This window comes from Lepidochelys kempii, chromosome 13, assembly GCF_965140285.1.
Source record: "Lepidochelys kempii isolate rLepKem1 chromosome 13, rLepKem1.hap1, whole genome shotgun sequence".
NCBI classification, from domain to species: domain Eukaryota; kingdom Metazoa; phylum Chordata; order Testudines; family Cheloniidae; genus Lepidochelys; species Lepidochelys kempii.
Window position 1 is genome coordinate 38,905,147 of NC_136392.1, and position 16,048 is coordinate 38,921,194.

The 16,048-nt window shown below is 50.8% G+C and overlaps 1 gene segment (V, D, J or C); it reads left to right on the forward strand.

Moving 5' to 3' along the window:
- The first annotated feature begins 38 nt into the window (after nt 1-38).
- LOC140896789 (Ig heavy chain C region, membrane-bound form-like) lies at nt 39-15,998 on the forward strand. The segment is given in 10 exon segments: nt 39-48; nt 123-431; nt 1,932-2,258; nt 2,565-2,885; nt 4,093-4,407; nt 6,076-6,405; nt 6,893-7,225; nt 14,430-14,569; nt 14,633-14,693; nt 15,835-15,998. Coding segments are annotated over 10 exon segments (2,310 nt in total).
- The last annotated feature ends 50 nt before the right edge of the window (nt 15,999-16,048 follow it).

Sequence of the window (16,048 nt, forward strand, 5' to 3'; positions counted from 1 at the left end):
ACTGGGCCAGGCAGCCATCAGGCCACAGAGGGAGGTGGATGGACGGATGTAGGTAGATCAGTGGCCGGTTTTCAGAGTTTCCCCTTTTGATGGTTTCTCTCATATTCTCTTTCTTTTTCCAGCGACCCGCACAGCCCCCTCCGTCTTCCCCCTGGTTCCCTGCTGCAGCAAGACCGGCAATGTGCCCCCGGACACCAGCTTGGCCTGCCTCGTAACTGGCTATTTGCCATCACCAGTGGACATCAAGTGGAATTCTGGCCAAGTGACCAAGGGGGTCAAAACTTTCCCAGAGGTGACGATGAGCAATGGGCTCCACACCCAGAGCAGCCTGCTGATCCCCTCCGACAGTTCCCGGCAGGGCGACCCCTACCAGTGCGACGTGACGCATCAAGGCACAGGGAAGACAGTGTCCGGGAAGTTCCCTCAGGAATGTAAGACATGCGGCGGGGGGAGGAGGGGGCAGCCAGGCTGAGATTTTCAAAGCGCCTAGAGGGTCTGGGAGCCAGTTAATCTTAATCCACATCCCGTAGGTGCCTTTGGAAAAATCTCACCCTGCAAGAGTGGGGAAAGTTTGGCCCCGTGTTGAAACACACTGAGCCCCGGTGCTTTGTCATTGCAGAACTCCCGCCCCCAGCGCCCCTCTCCGTGGGCCCTGGAATGAGGGAAACCTCAGGGTGAAATGCACCCCTGGGCAGAGACCTATGTTCCACTAAAGGGGAGGATTTTCAGCCCTGCCTAAAATATTTAGGCCCCCGGTTCCCCTGGGCACTTGGCACGTAAATCCCTCAGGCACCTTGGGAAATCTTAGACACGCAGCTGGTCTGAAATGGCACCGAAGCCTCATGCTGCCCTTCTGTACAGGGGAAATCTTCGGCTCACTGCCTTACTCCCTCACCCTCACCCAAACCCAAACCCAGACCCAGACTCCTCCCACTGCGGGGGTAGAACAAAGCCCATTCGCTGCTTCAGTCCAAAGGCCAGGTTTGTTCACACACAAGGACTCAAAGCAAAACCAGTGGAACTCAGAGCACAGGCTCCCAGCCACCCGGGGCCCCCCCAGCGTTCAGCCGGCTGGATGGGGAGCACACTCCCCCTTTCCCACTAGGTCCCCTTTCCCGCATGTTTCCTAGCCCTCCTGCCTGGTCCGCATCTAGAGACTTCCCCCTCAGGTGCTTTCCTCAGCACTGAGCCAGAAGCTTTCCCTTATATAGACTGCAGCAAGCAGCCCCATGAAACGCCAATTCCCAGCAACCACTGGCCCTAACGGGGCTACACCCGCTTACAAGCTAGCACTCGCTTACACCTCTTTGTCATGGAGCTGTGTGTGTTTCTTGCACTCCGGCTGTTCTCGGGCATCTTTTGAAATGGATACAACCCCAGAGCAGCAAACCTAGGCATTCTGGGGTCAGAACTTGAACGGGTGAAAATCGACTGATCTCCACGGAAGTCAGTGGCCCTGTGCCGACTTACATCAGCTGAGGATTTGACCCTTTTTCTGTAGTCAGACACAGTCAGTCCTCTCCCAGGTTTTCTTCTGATGCCATGTCATGCTCTACAGCGCCACAGTCCCCCTTAAACAGGACATTAATTGAGGAAAAGAAGTTCAACCAAACACAGCTCAAGTTCCAGCTTTGTCCCTGCTGTTTACCAGGGAGAACACACTCCAGCAGCATGTGCAGAAAGAATGTATGGAGGCATTCAGTATTTGCCTAAATGATTTAAGGGCCCTGTTCCCATTTGTTTTAATCCCTTACATGGCTGTGAAGTTAATCCCTAGAGGCTGAATAAAGTATGCAGTGTAAACACAGCACAACAAGGTGGGGTTTTTGCCAGTGCTGGGAGGACTGTAGAGTTAGCACTCTCTCGGGAACGGGAGTGGGGATCTACAGAGAGTGACACTGGACTGTGTTTTCCCCTCTCTCTGCTCTCAGTGTGTGGTTTGACAATGCCACCCCAGGTTCACCTCCTGGTCCCCACCTGCGAGGACAGCGCCACAGAGAGCCAGCTGGAGCTGGTTTGCCTCCTCCTGAGCTTCAGCCCCGACAAAGCCAATGTGAAATGGCTGGTGAATGGAAAGGAGAGGAGCCCCCCCACCCCGGCCTTTTCCTCTGCAATGGGCACAGATGGCTCCTACATGGGGCAGAGCCGCATGACCGTCACCAGGCAGAGCTGGGAGAGGGGGGACGTCTACAGCTGTCAAGTGACCCACCCAGCAGTGGGAACAGAGCTCTCCATGCACAACACCAGCAAGTGCTTGGGTGAGGGGCTACACCCGTGCATGGGGGGGAGGTGGGGTGGAGAGTTACTCAGAAACCAGCCCTGCCTAAGGCTGCACCTAGACCCCAGTGTGATGGGAGACATAGGAGTACCACAGAGAAATTGATACTGTAGGTGGATGGGAAGAGAAAGAGATATAATGGGGGGATGGATGGATGGATGGGATGGATACTACCAGTGTTCTGATGGGGATGGATGGGTGGATAGATTAGATTAGATTTCAATAGTCTTTTTCTGCCTTTCCACATTATTTATGCTGGTCAATGACATCTCTTTGAATTTCTCAGCCTGCCTCAGAAGTTCACTTGACCCAACCATCTACTTAACCAAACCCTCCTATGAAGACGTCATCAAAAATTCTGGTCATGTTACCTGTTTAGTTTTGGGTTATGATTTAGCAGCCAGCAGAATCGCATGGAAAGTGGATGGGCAAGTCAGCTCTGCGGCGAAGACAGAAACTCTCAAGAAGAACAGCAACGGGACCACCAGCCTTGTCAGTTCTCACCCTGTGTCACTGGCCCAATGGGGACAAGGCACCATATTTACCTGCAAAGTGACCACACTCTGTTCTGGAGAACTAACCCAGGACATAACCATGAGCAATACAGGTGAGTAGCCTTGGCATCTCAAAGGGAAAGGCAAACTCCAGTCATTATTAATTGGGATTAGAGGGTGAAACTCACCCCGCACAAGTCCTAGGCAGCCTCTAAGTCCCAGTTAACCCCCCGAGAAGTAGGACTTTAGCGGAGCCCAGGCCCTCAGCAGAGGGGTGTATTGCAGGTATAATTATTATTTCTCGTATGAATCTTTCATTCTCTATCTCTCATTAATTTCCACTTGCACAGTTTCCCCAGTATTCCCTGCTTTATCATTAATTTCCTGATTCTCCAAGAATTTCACTCCCTCTGCTCCCTGGGATCCAGCGATGTGGCCTGTTATGGACTCTGGTCTGATGTGCATATGTACTTCTTACCTCTGGAAATCAGGCTGGTGCTTGTCGCTGGCATCTAGTCTTTCAGGGATATTTCTGATGAGAATCTCTAAGTCTCCAGTGGAGTTAGGTGCCGAAATCCCATTGAAATACCCAAGGTGTCCAAGTCCCTTAGCCGGCCTTTGAAAAATCTCAGTTGTGTTGAATTTTGTTGTGAGCGTTTGAAGGAGGGAAGAGGCTCCATCTGAGTGAGCAAATGGGTTGGTGACCCAATGTCATGATGATGCATGGTGGAGACTTGGGGTGAAGAGGAGATAATGTGGTTCAAGGTTTGGGGTGAGGGTTCAGATTTGGGACACAGGACTCGCTCAAAGCCCCTTATCCATCTGCTTTACTGTAAAACCAAGCTGAGGATAACAATTAGGATGATGATCTCGAAGGGGATGAAGATGATGTCGATGACAATGAAGAAGGAAATGAAGATGCTGAAGGAGAAAAAAAGAAAGAATGTTAGAATGCTGGAGAAGATGAAGATAAGGAGGAAGGAAGTGATTACAAAAACAAGGGAGGTGAAGAAGATGAATATGATGATGTTAAGTTGTTGCCGTTGAAGGTTGAGGATCTGGAAGTTCACTGTGCATTCTGCGGGGAAGGCTTTGGAGTTCAGTTGAGTCTTTGGGTGAAGATCCAGGCTCTTTGAGTTTCAAGGGAGATGATGCTCAAGGGTTGGGTTTTTATTTTGCCTGGTTTTTAGCTTCACACGTACCCTGAACAACTGCCCTCCCTGGCCCATTCACACAGTGATAGCTGCTGGATCTAAGTCCGTAACTTAGACAGACAAACCAAATCTTATTCTTCTCTTGCCCCTCTTCCTTTTCATTTAGGCATCAGTAAGAAGGAGCCCACAGTCACTGTCTCCCAAGCCTACCACGAAGACATCTCCGGGAACAGAGTCTCATTGACTCTCATCTGCGAAGCTAGTGGCTTCTACCCTGAAGAGATCAGCATGTCATGGTTGAAGAACAACGCCCCGGAACTCAAGCCCAGTTACAACAATGGCCCTGTGTCAGGAAGTGGCACTTTCTCTGCCTACAGCGTCCTGAAGGTTGAGCCAAGTCAAGAACAAGGAAATTACACCTGTGTGGTGCATCACCCGGCCATGGAAGAGCCCAAGAGGGTTGTGCAAAAGGTGTTCCTCGGTAAGTGGGTTCTCAGAGTCAGGTATTAATTTGGGGATGTTCACATGTGTTCTTATTCCGTCCAGCCAATGGCATAAACAACCGCATGACTCCATGTGAGCCCTGGTGGGGGGAGGGGGCGTGGCAATGAAGGATTTCTTTCTCCGTTATGATGTCATCTTTGGTGAAACCAAGATTTATTGCAACCTGAGCTGGGTGGGAACCTCCCCTCCACTCCAGTGCAGGAGAGTTCCCTGTATTCCCAAGGCATTATCCAGTCCGAAATGCCCCAAGTAATGGGGATCCCACCCCACCCCTGGAGGAGATGATTCTGCAGCTTCATAGACCCCATCACCACTAACGGAAATGCAGGAAAACTGTCCTAAGTGCAAGAGGGAATTTAAGGGAGGGTGCAGAATGTAATCTCATTGGGCTGTGATTTGGCCAAGACATTGGGATGGATACTCTTGCTCTTGGGGAAGGTTCACAGAGGACTTTCATGGCAGGGAGGTGGTTCACTGAAAAATTTCTTTCCTTCTTAACCGTGGATCCCCCTGGGAGTTGTTTGCTCCACACTTGGACATGGATTCCCAAGGTGGTTGATTCACAATTTTGTCCTTACTGTCCCTTTTTATTCCTCAAATTTGTTGCTGACACATTAGGAATGTCTTCATGGATCTGCAGCCATGACAGGCACCCAATTAAAATCTGTTCTCAAGGAAAAGATGAGCTGGGGTGGGGCAGATTCCATATCGGATTCAGAAGCTGACGAATTCATGCAAACAAAGGAGAGAAACCCCTCAGCTCCATTGCGCCACAGTGGGGCTTGGACGTCCATATGAATTTGGAATCCCAGCTCCGGCAGCATCCACTTTAGAAACTAATCTCATGAGCGACACCATGCATATCCTTCACACAACATTCAATAGAGGACATTGACCCCGGGTGCCAGGACTCCCGTCAGTCTGGGCTTCCCTGCTGAGATTTCTAAAGTGATTCGAGGTCTCCCCTCCCGCATTGGCTTGCGGTGGGAGTTGCGGGACTCATGACCTGAGGAACCTCGGCGGGCCATGGGTGTGCAATATAAATGGCCCTTCTGCCTGTGCAGAGGGTAGGGTTTAGGGAACAGAAGTTCCATCCTGAGCCGTGGGTGCAGTGTGGGGTCTAGTGGTTAGGGCAGGAGGATCTGGGTGCCAGTCATGACCGTGGGCAGGTCATTTGTCCTTTGTACCAGCTGCCATCTCTGGAAAAGAGGAATAACTGTATTGAGCTCAGGTGGGTCATCAAGCTCATGAATTTCTGTCTGGAAGGACCCTGAGTTGAGCAACCAGGGCAGCTCTGTCCCTGGCCATGTTTTCCGCAATGGGGCTTTCTCCCAACAAAGCTGGAGACCTTCAGATTTGCTCCTGACACCGAGAGACCCAAATAAGCATAACTGGACCCAGGAATCCCAATCTCTCGGTTGGTTAGAAAATCTCAGCCATTTTCCCCACTGCTCCATAAGATGAGGGTCCCACCCCTTCTACCAGGGAATCCAGTGCCCTATTTCCACCTCCAGTGACCCTCAGCCCTTTCCCAAACAGCCCCTGGGCTTTGCGCCCCTGAGAGAGAGGCACTCAGTTACCACCTCATGCCTGTTGAAATATTTGCTCAGCCCAGCCCTCAATGCTGCCTCCTGCCCCCCACCAGGTGTCAGCAACTGTAATCGACACCCTCTGGAGGTCTCTCTCCTTCCCCCTTCCCTGGAGGACCTCTACATAGGGCAGAACGCCACCATCAGTTGTTTGGTGAGTGGCATGGAAATCCCCGGCAGCCTGGAGGTCTCCTGGAACCGGGGTAGTGGGGGCCCGTTGGCCGTGGTCTCCAGGGAGCCAGTGCTGCAGGAAGATGGCACCTACAGTGCAACCAGCATCCTGCGGGTGTGCGTGGAGGAGTGGCAGGCGGGGGAGGAGTTCACCTGCACCGTGAAGCACCAAGACATCCCGTCGGCCATTGTCAAGAGCATCCGCAAGAGTCACAGTAAGAACTCAGCCTTTCCCCTGTAGGGGGCGCCAGCTGCCATCCGGCTGCAGGCTTGGGAGAGTGGCTGGCTCAGGATGTGGGGAATGGAGACGGGACCTTCTGTCTCTAGCTGTGATCCGGCTTGAGGTCTTTGGGACTGGGAGTCGCAAATTTGTGGGTGTGATGAAACGGGCAAATTTATGAGACAGAGGGGGACAGAGTCAGGACTCCTGGGTTCTTTTTCTGTCTCTGGGAGGGGAGTGGGATGTCGTGGGTTAGAATAGGTAGACTGGAAGCCATGAGTCTTGAGTTCTAGCCCCTTTTCAGGGAAGGTATTTGGATCTGGTGGGTTAGTGTGGGCCGAACTCCTGGATTGTATCCATGGGTCTGGGTCGGGAGTGGGGGGTCTTGTGGGATATAGCAGGGTGATGAGGGTGGGGGGTGGTAGCCAGGACTCCTGGGTCCCAATCCTTCGCATCAACCCTTTGCTGTTTCCTTGTTGCAGCGGTCTCTCCCCGTAACCCTTCTGTCTACATCTTCCCTCCTCACGCTGAGGAGCTGGCTCTCCGGGAATCGGCCACCATCACCTGCCTGGCCTCCGGCTTCCGGCCCAGAGCCATCTTGGTGACATGGACCCAGCAGGACCGGCCCGTGCCCCAGGAAGCCTACACCAACATCGGCCCCGTCCGGGAGGCCGGGAAGGAGGAGCGCTACTTCATCTACAGCAAGTTCAATGTCTTGGCATCTGAATGGGAGCGGGGGGACACGTACGCCTGCGTGGTGGGGCACGAGGGTCTGCCCATGACCTTCGTCCACCGGAGCGTGGACAAAGCCTCCGGTAAACCCACCGCCGTCAATGTCTCTGTGATCTTGTCCGATACCGACGTCACCTGCTACTGAGGAGCAGAGCCGCGTGGGCTCCTCACGGCGTATCTGAGATGGCCAGGGAACCTCGTGGGCTCTGGGATTCCTCTTAGCCTGTGTGTAAAGCTGTGGGAGCTCTGGTGTACAGAGCGTGGCTGTGTGTGGAATATGCCCAAATAAAAATGCAGCATGCCAGAGTTTGTGATGAAGGGTGTGTCTTCTGGCGGAGACTGTCTCTGTGTCTCATCCACGCTTCCTTCCCCAATATCTAGATCTATCCCCCCACCTTTCTTTCTTTCTTTCTTTCTTTCTTTCTCTCCAGCCATCCTCCTTTCCTTATGTATAGACTACATCAATTAATTCTTCCAAACAGGATCCATCCACCCATCCTAGGCTCTGGGGGAGGGATAGCTCAGTATTTTGAGCATTGCTAAACCCAGGGTTGTGAGTTCAATCCTTGAGGGGGCCACTTAGGGATCTGGGGCAAAAATAGGGGATTGGTCCTGCTTTGAGCAGGGGGTTGGACTAGATGACCTCCTGAGGTTCCTTCGAACCCTGATATCGCATGATTCTATACCTGTTGCTTTGATTCTACAATGTCCATGCATGCAAAATTATGCAATCTTCTCTCTGCATCCATCCATCTTCATGCATTGTCATGTTTCTACCTGTCCATCCCTCTGCAGTGAGTTGCTATCCATCCATTAAATTCATGATATTGCAACTCCTAGATCTCCTGACTGAGGTCAGAGCCCCATTGGATGGGCCCTGTACGAACACACACAGAGCAAATGTCCTGGAACCAAGGAGCTGATAGTTTAAGCAGACAGAGGCTGGGATGGGATATTTTGGCACAAAAGGATTAAAATAGGGATGCTATAAAGAAGTGAGACACCCAACTCCCACTGCAATTGTGAGTTTATCTTCACTGGCACCTAATTTCCTAAGAGTCCTTTAAAGACCCCAGCCCAGGTGGCTTGTCTCTGGTCACACTGCAGGTCAGTGGGAGAGGTGGGAATAGAGCCCTGATCCCCCATCTCCAAGACTTGTTTCTTAACTATTGCACCTGTCCAGCCATGTAGCCCTAGCCACTCTGGCGTGAGATCCCTTAGGAGATGCGTCCTCATTTGACCACATAAGATTAGAGGCAGAGTGCCCAGGAATCTGGTTTTATGTGTTTAGAGAGCTAGGTGGGAGGGTGAGTCTAAGTTAGGAGCCTTCATTCCTCCCAGCTCTGTCCCTGGATGTATAAACATGGAGGTAGCGTGCAGGGGAAATGATTTCACCTCTGTGTACAGGGTTAGGGAGACTGATACTGGAATACAGCATTCAGTTCTGGAGTCAACACGGAGTGACAGTCAGAAAAGGTAACAATGGTAGGAACCATTAGGAAAGGGACAGATATTAAGACGGTAAATCTCATAATGCCACTGTATAAATCCATGGTATGCCCACAGCTTGAATACTGCATGCAATTCTGGTCGCCCCATCTCAAGAAAGATGTATTAGAAATGGAGAAGGTACAGAGAAAAGGGACAACATTGATCACGGGGATGGAACAGCTTCCGACTGAGGAGAGATTAGACAGGCTGGGACTTTTCATCTTAGAAAAGAAATGACTAAGGGGGATATGACAGAGGTCTATAAAATCATGGCGGGTGTGGAGAAAGTAAATCAGGAACTGTTATTTTCCCCTTCACATAATACAAGAACCTGGGTCACCCAATGAAATTAAATGGCAGCTGGTTTCAAACAAACACAAGAAAGAACTTCTTCACACAACAGAGTCAACATGTGGAAGTAGTTGTCAGGGATGTTGTGATGGCCCAAAATATAAGTGGGTTCAAAAAGGAAATTAGGTAAGTTCCTGGAGGATAAGTCTGCTAAAGGGAACCCATGAGCACAGAGCGGTGTGGCCTAGTGCCCATGGTCAATATATCAGCCCTGAAGTGCAGGACTTTGTTTTCTTGGGGCTAGAGTCAATATAGCAGCCCTTGAGTGTAGGGGAGTGTGGCCTAGCGGCCAGAGTGAATAGAGAGGACCTCAAATGCAGGGCAGTGTGGTAATGGCCAAACCCAGGGGCTGTCACCGGAGGGGATGAGGCAAGGGCAGTGGGACACGGGCTCACCTGAGCGCTCATCTAGTCCCGGCCCCTGCACTCACGGCAGGACTAAGTATTATCTAGACCACCCATGACAGGTGTTTGTCTAACCTGCTCTTAAACATCTCCAGTGATGGAGATTCCACAACCGCGCTAGGCAATTTATGCCAGTGCTTCACCACCCTGACAGGAAGTTTTTTCTAGTGTCCAACCGACCCCTCTCTTGCTGCAATTTAAGCCCATTGCTAATTGTCCTACCCTATGAGGTTAAGGAGAGCAATTTTTCTCTTTCCTCCTTGTAAGAACCTTTTATGTTCTTGAAAGCTGTTATCATGTCCCCTCTCAACCTTCTCTTTTCCAGCCTCAACAATCCCAATTTTTAATCCTCCCTGAAAGCTCATGTTTTCTAGACTTCTAATCATTTGTGTTGCTCTTTTGTGACTGTCTCCAATTTGTCCACATCTTTCCTGAAATGTGGCACCCAGAACCGGACACAATACTCCAGTTGAGGCCTAATCAGCACAGAGTAGAGCGGAAGATTGTTCCTTCCCAAGTGGAGTACTTTGCATTTGTCCTTATTGAATTTCATCCTTTTTACTTAGAATCATAGAATCATAGAATATCAGGGTTGGAAGGGACCTCAGGAGGTCATTTAGTCCAACCCCCTGCTCAAAAGCAGGACCCATCCCCAATTAAATCATCCCAGCCAGGGCTTTGTCAAGCCTGACCTTAAAAACTTCTAAGGAAGGAGATTCCACCACCTCCCTAGGCAACGCATTCCAGTGTTTCACCACCCTCCTAGTGAAAAAGTTTTTCCTAATATCCAACCTAAACCTCCCCCACTGCAACTTGAGACCATTACTCCTTGTCCTGTCCTCTTCCACCACTGAGAATAGTCTAGAACCATCCTCTCTGGAACCACCTCTCAGGTAGTTGAAAGCAGCTATCAAATCCCCCCTCATTCTTCTCTTCCGCAGACTAAACAATCCCAGTTCCCTCAGCCTCTCCTCATAACTCATGTGTTCCAGCCCCCTAATCATTTTTGTTGCCCTTCGCTGGACTCTTTCCAATTTATCCACATCCTTCTTGTAGTGTGGGGCCCAAAACTGGACACAGTACTCCAGATGAGGCCTCACCAATGTCGAATAGAGGGGGACGATCACATCCCTCGATCTGCTCGCTATGCCCCTACTTATACATCCCAAAATGCCATTGGCCTTCTTGGCAACAAGGGCACACTGCTGACTCATATCCAGCTTCTTGTCCACTGTCACCCCTAGGTCCTTTTCCGCAGAACTGCTGCCTAGCCATTCGGTCCCTAGTCTGTAGTTGTGCATTGGGTTGTTCTGTCCTAAGTGCAGGACCCTGCACTTATCCTTATGGAACCTCATCAGATTTCTTTTGGCCCAATCCTCCAATTTGTCTAGGTCCCTCTGTATTCTATCCCTGCCTTCCAGCGTATCTACCACTCCTCCCAGTTTAGTATCATCCGCAAATTTGCTGAGAGTGCAATCCACACCATCCTCCAGATCATTTATGAAGATATTGAACAAAACCGGCCCCAGGACCGACCCCTGGGGCTTTCCACTTGATACCTGCTGCCAACTAGACATGGAGCCATTGATCACTACCCGTTGAGCCCGACAATCTAGCCAACTTTCTACCCACCTTATAGTGCATTCATCCAGCCCATACTTCTTTAACTTGCTGACAAGAATACTGTGGGAGACAGTGTCAAAAGCTTTGCTAAAGTCAAGAAACAATACATCCACTGCTTTCCCTTCATCCACAGAACCAATAATCTCATCATAGAAGGCGATTAGATTAGTCAGGCATGAACTTCCCTTGGTGAATCCATGCTGGCTGTTCCTGATCACTTTCCTCTCATGTAAGTGCTTCAGGATTGATTCTTTGAGGACCTGCTCCATGATTTTTCCGGGGACTGAGGTAATGCTGACTGGCCTGTAGTTCCCAGGATCCTCCTTCTTCCCTTTTTTAAAGATTGGCACTACATTAGCCTTTTTCCAGTCATCCGGGACTTCCCCCGTTCGCCACGAGTTTTCAAAGATAATGGTCAATGGCTCTGCAATCACAGCCGCCAGTTCCTTTAGCACTCTCGGATGCAACTCGTCTGGCCCCATGGACATCCAGCTTTTCTAAATAGTCCCTAACCACCTCTTTCTCCACAGAGGGCTGGCCATCTATTCCCCATGTTGTGATGCCCAGCGCAGCAGTCTGGGAGCTGACCTTGTTCGTGAAGACAGAGGCAAAAAAAGCATTGAGTACATTAGCTTTTTCCACATCCTCTGTCACTAGGTTGCCTCCCTCATTCATTAAGGGGCCCACACTTTCCTTGGCTTTCTTCTTGTTGCCAACATACCTGAAGAAACCCTTTTTGTTACTCTTAACATCTCTCGCTAGCTGCAGCTTCAGGTGTGATTTGGCCCTCCTAATTTCATTCCTACATGCCCGAGCAATATTTGTATACTCCTCCCTGATCATATGTCCAGCCTTCCACTTCTTGTAAGCTTCTTTTTTATGCTTAAGATCCGCTAGGATTTCACCGTTAAGCCAAGCTGGTCGCCTGCCATATTTACTATTCTTTCAACACATCGGGATGGTTTGTCCCTGTAACCTCAACAGGGATTCCTTGAAATACAGCCAGCTCTCCTGGACTCCTTTCCCCTTCATGTTAGTCCCCCAGGGGATCCTACCCATCCGTTCCCTGAGGGAGTCGTAGTCTGCTTTCCTGAAGTCCAGGGTCCATATCCTGCTGCTTACCTTTCTGCCCTGTGTCAGGATCCTGAACTCAACCAACTCATGGTCACTGCCTCCCAGATTCCCATCCACTTTTGCTTCCCCCACTAATTCTTCCCAGTTTGTGAGCAGCAGGTCAAGAAAAGCTCCCCCCCAGTTGGCTCCTCTAGCACTTGCGCCAAGAAATTGTCCCCTACGCTTTCCAAAAACTTCCTGGATTGTCTATGCACCGCTGTATTGCTCTCCCAGCATATATCAGGAAAATTAAAGTCACCCATGAGAACCAGGGTGTGCGATCTAGTAGCTTCTGCAAGTTGCTGGAAGAAAGCCTCATCCACCTCATCCCCCTGGTCCAGTGGTCTATAGCAGACTCCCACCACTACATCACTCTAGTTGCTCACACTTCTAAACTTAATCCAGAGACACTCAGGTTTTTCTGCAGTTTCGTACCGGAGCTCTGAGCAGTCATACTGCTCCCTTACATACAGTGCTACTCCCCCACCTTTTCTGCCCTGCCTGTCCTTCCTGAACTTCAGAACATTTCTCCACTTTGTCCAGATCATTTTGAATTTTAATCCTAACCTCCAAAGCACTTACAACCCCTCCCAGCTTGGTATCGTCCACAAACTTTATAAGTGTGTTCTCTATGCCATTATCTAAATCATTGATGTCATGTTAGATGAAGATATTGAACAGTACTGGTCCCAGAACTGATCCCTGTGGGACCCCACTCATTATTCCCTTCCATCATGACTGTGAACCACTGATAACTACTCTCTGGGAACGGTTTTGCAACCAGTTATACACCCACCTCATTGTAGTTCCATCTAGTCTGCATTTACCTAGTTTTTTTATGAGAAGGTCCCATGAGACTGTACCAAAAGCCTTCCTAAAGTCAAGATATACCATGTCTATCGCTTCTGCCCTATCCACAAGGCTTGTTCCCCTGTCAAAAAAAGCTATCAGGTTGGTTTGACACGATTTGTTCTTGACAAATCCACGCTGTTACTTATCACCTTATTTTCTTCTACATGTTTGCAAATTGATTGCTTAATTATTTGCTCCATTATCTTTCTGGGTACAGAAGTTAAGCTGATTGGTCTGTAATTCCCCAGGTTGTCCTTATTTCCATTTTTATAGATGGGCACTAGATTTGCCCTTTTCCAGTCTTCTGCAATCTCCTCCAACTTCCATGACTTTTGAAAGATAATCGCTAATGGCTCTGATATCTCCTCAGTCACTTCCTCGAGTATTCTGCGATGTGTTTCATCAGGCCCTGGTGACTTGAAGACATCTAACATGACTAAGTAATTTTTAACTTGTTCTTTCCCTATTTTAGCCTCTGATCCTACCTCATTTTCACTGGCATTCACTACGTTAGACATCCAATCGACACCAACCTTGTTGGTGAAAACGGAAACACAGAGGTCATTAAGCACCTCTGCCATTTCCACATTGTCTGTTATTGCTTTCTTCCCCTCATTGCAACTTGCTGACCTTAGACGGGTGGGAGATACCACTCCCTCCATCTCCCTGGGTCACTTGCTACCGGGCTTCCTGAAGCTGCAGTCCACATCACTTTGGGGTCTCCGAGCTCCTCGGAGCAGGTAATTCCCTGGGACTCCGACTGCAGCTGGTCAGCTGAAGGCAACAGGTCCCAGGTCTGTGTCTCGAGATGTCCACCTTACACAGGCAAGGGCTGTAATGGCTCCTGGGTTGGAGCCTCAACCAAGTGTCCTTCCTCCTTGGCGGTCAGTGCAGAGTGAGCTGGCCTGCTCTTCTTCCTACCAGCACAGCATTTGGAGCTTGCTTAGCATGGTGTGAGGTGAAGGACTTCCTCCACCCCTAGGGTGTGATTAACCCTTTCCTGGCTAGTGCGGGTATGCACACCCTGCCACCAGCACAAGATCTGGAAGGGAAGCATTGGAATGAACTGGCATTGGCTGGAAGATGCCGCTGTTGGATGGGGGGTGCATGGCCTCATTGAGCTATGAATTGGCAGGTCTCAGCCCAGCTCTGTTGCTGGCCTGGGGAGGGGAATCGCATGCTCGGGGTGGCTGGGGTGTGTAAAGGAGCCAAAGGGAGTGAAATTTAATGGAAGTTGGGGCTGAAATCCCTGAGGCTGCTGTGAGAATTGCAGCCTGTGACGGGGGGTCTCCCCCTGCAGCCTGCCCGGTCTCCCCTGGCAGGGACCCTCTGTCTCTGGCCCTGGACAGGGATCTCCTGCCCAGAGCCCAGATCGGAGCTCCCCGCTGTGCCCACTCAGCTCCCTGGGTTAACGAAGAGGCCTCTCTAACTGGCACGTTTGTCTCATCCCCAGCTCCTCACTGCCTAGTGGAGGACCAAGGCATCTCTGTTGAAGGAGGAGAGGAGGAATCTGACGGTCTCTGGACACCTGTTGCCTTCATTGCTCTCTTCCTGCTCAGCCTGTTGTACAGCACCGGCGTCACGCTGCTTAAGGTAAGAGCAACAGCTACCTTCATGGTCCCGCGTCACCGCTGAGAGCAACAACCCGTGCTCAAGAATCGATCCCACGTCATCAGCATGCAGCCAGCCGCCATCACCATCACCATCACCACCCATAGTCAGTGATTGTCAGAGGCCAGAGCCAAGGGCTAGAGCCACAGTCAGGAATTGGAGCCCAGGGTTAGGCGCATGGCTGGACCCAGACGGGAAAAAGGCAGGAACAGGGCTGGAACAAGCAGTCACAGCTGCTATCGCAGCCCTGGGGAAATTCTTTGGGCAGCTGCTTAACTTCTGCTGGGCTCATGAACCGGGCTGCTGACTCTGCCAAGCAATCAGGGCGGAGCCAATCAGGCAGCCGGCTCCAGGCCAGGTGCGCACGTCAGGTTGCCTGGGACTGGCTCTGCTGCCAGCCCTGATTCCTGACAGTGACCAGCGATCAATGAGAGAGAATCAGGAACGATTACTTATTAATAATCCACCACCCGTCATCACTAATTAACGAGCTGACATCAAGGTTAATATGGCAGTGATCAACACACGAGAATGAACAGTCTATTATCAATTCCAATTATTTATCACTGAGAAATCAATAATCACGGATTGGCTATCCCTGGTCAGTACGGAGTGATCTGTACTTAATGCTGAATAGCCATTAATCTGCAATTAATTATCAATAATCAACACTCACAGATCAGTAATTAATGTTAAAGAATCGAGGATCAAGCATCAATAAGCTGCTAATAATTATCAATTGATAAGAATCACTTGTCAATAATGAGGAATTAATGATCAATGACCAAAAATGAATGATCCCTAATTAAGAAGCAAGAGGAAATGTTCCAAGAGCAAGGCTCAATGAGTGTCAATCAATAAGCACTCAGCCGTGACCTCCAAGGATCAGTGGTCGGGCCCAGAAGCACAAAGGGCCAGAGGTGCCCGTGAAGCCGGTTCTGTGCCGGGCCGCGTTGCAATGGGGCTGGTACCAGAAGCAGGGACAATCGGCGGAGGCAGCTGCGACTCCCCAGGGACTTGGTGTGAGGCACCCGGTGGGCAGTGGCCGTTCCCTGAGGCGGTTTGGCAAGGCTGGTGTCTCTGTCTGGAAGATGAGCTCCAGCTCAACCCAGACATCCTGGCAGGATGCAGGCGTGGCTGGGCGAGGCTAGATGGTCCCAAGGGTCCCTTCTGGCCTTGCTCTCCCAGCCGAGGATGCTGCCCGTGAGCGGCACCGGCTGAACCCCTCTGCTCTCTGTGTCCCACAGGTGCGGTGAGTGCCCGGCTCCGGGCTCCTAGGAGGGGACAGCACTGCTTCGTCCTCTTCATTCCCTCCCTCCATCTTCAGCCCTCCCGGGCTCCGGCCCCCTCTCCGGACACCGGGAAGAACCATGTTCCACGGCAGCGCGGAGGGCGCGACAACGGCCGCTGAAGGGTCTGAGCTCCGCAGAACCCAGAGCAGGGAGGGCAGAGTCCTTCCCC